General features: G+C 41.5%; 1 protein-coding gene across 1 annotated transcript in view; it reads left to right on the plus strand.

The window, feature by feature from the left end:
• LOC120716064 overlaps positions 1–5748 on the plus strand; it is a 29099-nt gene extending 23351 nt beyond the window's left edge. The window contains exons 5-6 of the mRNA XM_040003405.1: positions 5127–5488; positions 5665–5748. Coding sequence (XP_039859339.1) covers positions 5127–5488; positions 5665–5748 — 446 coding nt within the window. The remainder of the gene's footprint in view (positions 1–5126; positions 5489–5664) is intronic.
• Positions 5749–6000: the final 252 nt, after the last annotated feature.

Here is a 6000-nt window from a genome sequence, read left to right on the forward strand (position 1 = left end):
ATCCATCGTCTTCCGCTTATCCGAGGGTGGGTCGCGGGGGCAGCAACCCAAGCAGAGAAGGCCAGACTTCCCTCTCCCCAGCCACCTTCTTCAGCTTATCCGGGAGAACACCAAGGCGTACCCAGGCCAGCCGATAGAGATAATCTCTCCAGCTTGTCCTGGGTCTCTCCCGGGGCCTCCTCCCTGTGGGACATGCCTGGAAAACTTCGCCCAAGGGCCATTCTTGTCAGAGGCCCGAAGCACCTCAACTGACACCTACTTGGTAGGTGCTCTACTCTGAGCCCCTACCAAATGGCCGAATTTCTCACCCTATCTCAAAGGGAGAGGCCGGCCACCCTTCGGAGGAAACCTATTTGCGCTCCCTTCTCCCATCACTCGTGAACAAGACCCCAAGATACTTAAACTCCTCCACTTGGGGCAGGGTCTCGTCCCTGACCCGGAGTGGGCACTCAAACCTTTTCCGGCTGAGGACCATGGCCTCAGGTTTGGAGATGCTGATTCTCATTCCCACCACTTCACACTGGGCTGCAAACCATTCCAAGGCGAGCTGGAGGCCAGCACCTTATGAGGTCATCAACTGTTTAGGAGGGAGATGGTGAGGGGAAAGAAACTGTTCCTGTGTCGGGTGGTTCTGGTCTGCAGGCTTCTATACAGTCTGCCAGAGGGCAGCAGGTCAAAAGGTTTATGTCAAGGGTGTGAGGGGTCTGTGATGATTTTCCCTGCCTGTTTCCTGGTTCTTGAGAGGTGCAGGTCCTGGGTGGAGGGCAGGGGTGTACTGATGATCTTCTCTGCTGCATGCACAGTACACTGTAGTCTGCTCTTGTACTGTTTAGTGGCTTAAACCATACCAGACTGTAATTCAATTCAATTCAATTTTATTTATATATCACCAAATCACAACAAAAGTTGCCTAAAGGCGCTTCATAGGTACAGAGAAAAACCCAACTATCATATGACCCCCTATGAGCAGCACTTTGGTGACAGTGGGAAGGAAAAACTCCCTTTTAACAGGAAGAAACCTCTTGCAGAACCAGGCTCATGGAGGGGCGGGGCCATCTGCTGTGATTGGTTGGGGTGAGAAAAGGAAAACAGGATAAAGACATGCTGTGGAAGAGAGACAGAGATTAACCCTTTAAGACCTATGTTACGTCCCCTGGTTAGTCTAGGGGATTGAAGGGATGAACATAAATGTGGATAGAGAAGGAGGAGCCAAGATACTAATTTTAGAAGGTTTATTTAATGGTTTATTTAATGGTGATGATTAACTGGATAACTGGAAAATAACTCAAAATGTTAGAAATATTCCAGTGTTAGAAAATCAGCACTGCTCAGTGTTAGCCATTGTTAGTCTTCAAAACTGACTAGGTTACTTTTAAACATATAACACTGTCAAAAGTGTTAATTTAACACCTCAACAGTGTTGTGTTTAACACTCAGAGGTGTGGACCCATATAGACACTCTCCAGTGTTAATTTAACACTGGAGATTTTGCTGTGTAGACTCTACACTCTGACTTTGTTTTGTCAATAAGATTGAAATGGTTCCAGACTTTGCTTCTTTTCTTGGTGTCACTCATTTTCTTTTTTTTTCTTTTTTTTGCCTGTCCCGTTTGGCTCTTTTGCCATCAGAATTGTTGTCTAAAGGCAAAGAAAGATGCCCAACGGATTTACTTTACCAAATTGACCATCCCAGCCTTGCCATAATGGTCCATTTGATTCACCTTTTATTGTTTATTTTATTTTCACTTACTGAATATGGGACAGACTTTACTGGGGGAAAGAAGGGGAGAAAGAAAGAGGGAAAGAGAAACAGCTGAGAAGAGGGACGGGGGAGAAGGGCAAAAACCAAAAACCAACAGAGTGAGCAGAAAAAGAAAAAAAAAGAAGAGAAAAAAAAATGCATATATCAGTCACCTCGATCACCTGTTGAGAAAGAAAAAAGAAAACAAGCAGAAGAGAACAAGAGTAATAGAATAAACAACATCACAATGATATATGGGAATATGACAGTAAATACTAAATATTAAACATTATTGTGCAGCACATAAGATCAACAGAACACAGTGTGCTTTGAGGTAGGAGCCAAAAAGGGTGTAGTTTGTGGGTGTGATCACCCGTGTGTACACCTGTGAGCATGGACGCGCTTGTTTTTTGTTTTTTAAAAGGTTCCTTCATGTAATGATCTGCTAGAGGGTGTGGGGGGGCCACAGCCCCGTCCCCCAGGGCATGAAGCAGGTATGGAGGAGATCAAAACTCCAGACATCCAGAGGCCCCCAGAGCACAAGAGACCAAGGAACCACTCATTTTCTTTACTGTACCTTTACAATGTGACGGTGTTGTCTGTTGTTGTTGCTTCTGGCTGTCTTTCTTTCCCTCTCCCTCCTGCTCTTGTTGTGTGCTACTGCTGAGTGTAACTGCCGTCCCCGCCCCCTCAGCTCAGTGCTGAGCGGGGGGGGGGGCGCAAACGCAAGGCTCTGTTTGTGCGTCTCTACTCAGCGCAAACACAAGGCTGACGTGCAGCGTAAAGCGAAAAAAAGTGAGAGAGAGGGCAAGAGAAAGAAAAAAAAACCCACGGCTCCCAATAAGGAGCCGGCTCGCATCGTTCACTTCACAGAACCGGCTCTAAAAGCCATTTCGTTTGCGACCGACCCATCACTACTGGACTGGAAACAAGCCATCCTTAAAATATTACAACATTCCTGGTCCTTAGTGTTAGAATGAAAAACAATTGTGTTGTTTAAATGAGGTACTGCACTTGTGACAGAACAATAAATATATTTTATTTCGGTTATATAAGTAATGTAAGTACAAAACACAGTTCAGTATAATTAAATCTGGGACTTTGTTTCATTGTAACATCATAACAGTGATGGCAATATAATTGTTGTTCAGCAGAACAGTGTCCAGTATGTTGGCTGTTATACTTTGTTGTGTTTGAAAATAAAAGTTGGGCTGATTTTAACATCATTACAGAAAGTGTTGTTAATTATTTTTAATCATATTCAGGTTACCACAAATTGTTTTTTTCATTTAGTTGAACTTTTAATTTTTGTCAGTAGGTAAACAATTAGTATTGTACAGTCAGATATATCAAGTTATTCTTAATACTGCATACTTGCAAGAAATAAGTTGTCCTAAAAGTTTACATCGTTTTTTGAGTTCTGGGAACTAAAGAGGCTGTACAGTGTACTCAAAATGGCTAAGTTGCCATAGCTTAATCATCTTAAGTAAAATGTTACTCAATTTTTTTGAGGCAATGAGTTTACATAGTTTTTTTGAGTCCTATGAACTAATTAGATTTTACAGTGTATATACATCACACACAGTTTCGATCAAAACAGCTCTGCTTAGTTTCACTTTCTGTCTGCACACTTCCTATTCTCTGCACAAAGCCACCATATGCCCGGGCACCCAGGCTCCAGGACAGGGCTATCCCGGGAAAGGTGAACTGTTCCCTCGATGGTCTTTTCATATAGAGGTATTCTAATTACATTTATTAATAACATAATTTATGTGCATCTGTCATAGATATCCAGAGAAAGGACCCATTCCAAAGTTCAAATGCTGAACTTCACAGTTGGACAAATTGTGGACTTAGTTTGGACACTGTACAGATGTCCAGAATTACTCTTGGACTACCAGATGCAATATAGGCATGATTTAAGTGGGGACAAATTTGTTTAAAGATACTTCTAATACTACAGTATTAAACTTTTTGTTTTCAGCATTTACATATATGTTTCTGTCATCTTATAATTAGTTTATCTTACTAAGCCTTTAACCCTTTAAAGCTGGTTGGAGCGGGCACGCTCCGTTTTGCTTAACTATTTTTAAATCCCGGTAGCACTGCAACCACATAAGCTAGCACAATATTTTTGCATATGTAACAGGAGGACTTGTACTTACATCTTATGCCATCAGCTTGCCGTAGGTCATGGTTTCCTTCCACATATGGCTTTGCAAAAATTGCATAAAAAGCACTTGCAGCAACAAAAACATAATATTTCAAAAACACGCTTTGCCGATCCGATCAGCTGTTCATAACACTTCCTATGCTGGAATAGACTTCAGTGCGAACTATGGCATGTCTGCCATTATGCCATTTTGCGGAAATTTAGTTTTTTTTTGTCTACACTGTATATAGTGAAGAAACATATGGAAATGTTGTTAGCCCATACTGGTGATTTTAAAAGTTTTATTTTAAAAGTTTTAGTTTTTTTTTATTTAAAAATTTTAAAAGTTATATTTGAGTTTTGACTTTCTGTCATTTCTGGGATGCTTAGACGTCAAAATGCACTGCTGGAAAAAGTTTATTTGGCTGCATATGCTGTTTTTTTTGCAAATTTGCATTATAAAATTTATTTTTGTATTTCAATAATAAAACTATGAAGACACTCAAAATAAATTTCCTGTGGTAGGAAACTATTTTGTGCAACTTTTTTGTATTTACACTTTTGAGGGATAAGCCTCTTAAATTTCTCTAACTAGAAATATATGTTAAAAAAACAAAAACGATTTTCTTTTTTTTTTTTTAGTTTATTGCACTCTTTTGCAATTTATGTAATTACTATACACTTAATGCATACATATTATTAAAATTTGGGCTATAATGGTTGTATTGATGTATAGCAACTTGAAATGCTCCGAAAATGGCACTACAGTATGTAAAAATATAATATAAGCTCTGGCGGACTTGCTTCTATGGTAGGTCTTAAAGGGTTAAGCACTGACCTAATTTAGCCTTTAAACCAGGGGTAGGCAACTCCAGGCCTCAAGGGCTGGTGTCCTGCAGGATTTAGATGTGTGCTTGATACAACACAGCTGATTTAAATGGCTAAATGACCTCCTCAACATGTCTTGAAGTTCTCCAGAGGGCTGGTAATGAAATAATTATTTGATTCAGGTGTGCTGACCCAGGGTGAGATCTAAAACCTACAGGACACCAGCCCTCGAGGCCTGGAGTTGCCTACCCTTGCTAAAAATGCTAACCATCACCGGTAACGGGTTAGGGTTTAAAGGGTTAAATTACATAACATATCACTGTACATTTCTTTGCTTGAAGTTTAGAATGATGTATAACCTTATACTGATATCTGTCTGTTTATGAACCTCATGTTCTCTTCTCAGGTTTTAGATCTGGGACAGTGATGGTAACAGAGGAGGATGAATCTGTCCTACTGCCTATTAAAACTACAGCCCACCTGCCTGAGGATGCCACAGTGGAGTGGAGACGCTCTGACTTCCAAAACACGATGGTCCATGTTTATCAGAATGGCCAAAACCAGCCAGACAAGCAGGACAAAGTTTACAGAGGTCACACTGAGATGAAGGAAGATCCACTGAGAACTGGAGACCTCAGCCTGATCCTGAAAAACCTCTATCTCACTGACAGTATCTACACCTGCACTGTCAGGGAGGACACAGGCATCCTGTTACAGAAAGTAGTGAAACTCCGTGTCATTGGTGAGTACAAAAACTGTTCATCCACAGTGCAATTTTACTGCAAATCAAACTAACTTCTAAATGTTGATTATGTGGCCTACAACATGTAGATGAACTCCACTGTCCAAACAGAGTTTTGGTGTTTCAGAAGTATAGATGGAGTAGAGCAGTGGTGAGAGTGCACAACCCTGTTGTGCTCCCATGTTGATGGTGATGTTGTCAGAGACACACCTGCCCACCCTCACCACCCAAGTCTGCCAGTGCCAAGACCAGTGCCAAGTGCAGACAGACGGCTGTTGAGTCCTAGATCCCTCAGCTTTGTGAACACTCTACTGGGCACTACTATGTTGAACGTTGAACTGTAATCAACAAACAGCAATCTCACATAGTTACCCTGTTTCTTGTCCACGGGAGAGTGAGAGTTGTGTGCAGGAGATAGGAGATGCTGTCCTCTGTGGATCTTCTTTGTTAGTAGGCAAACTGGAGTGGGTCTGTGGTGTTTGGAATGTAGGAGATGATGTTCTTCAAAAGCCTCTCGAACACGTTCATTACTACCGAA

Source organism: Simochromis diagramma, unplaced genomic scaffold (genome assembly GCF_900408965.1).
Source record: "Simochromis diagramma unplaced genomic scaffold, fSimDia1.1 OVJJ01000461.1, whole genome shotgun sequence".
NCBI lineage: Eukaryota > Metazoa > Chordata > Actinopteri > Cichliformes > Cichlidae > Simochromis > Simochromis diagramma.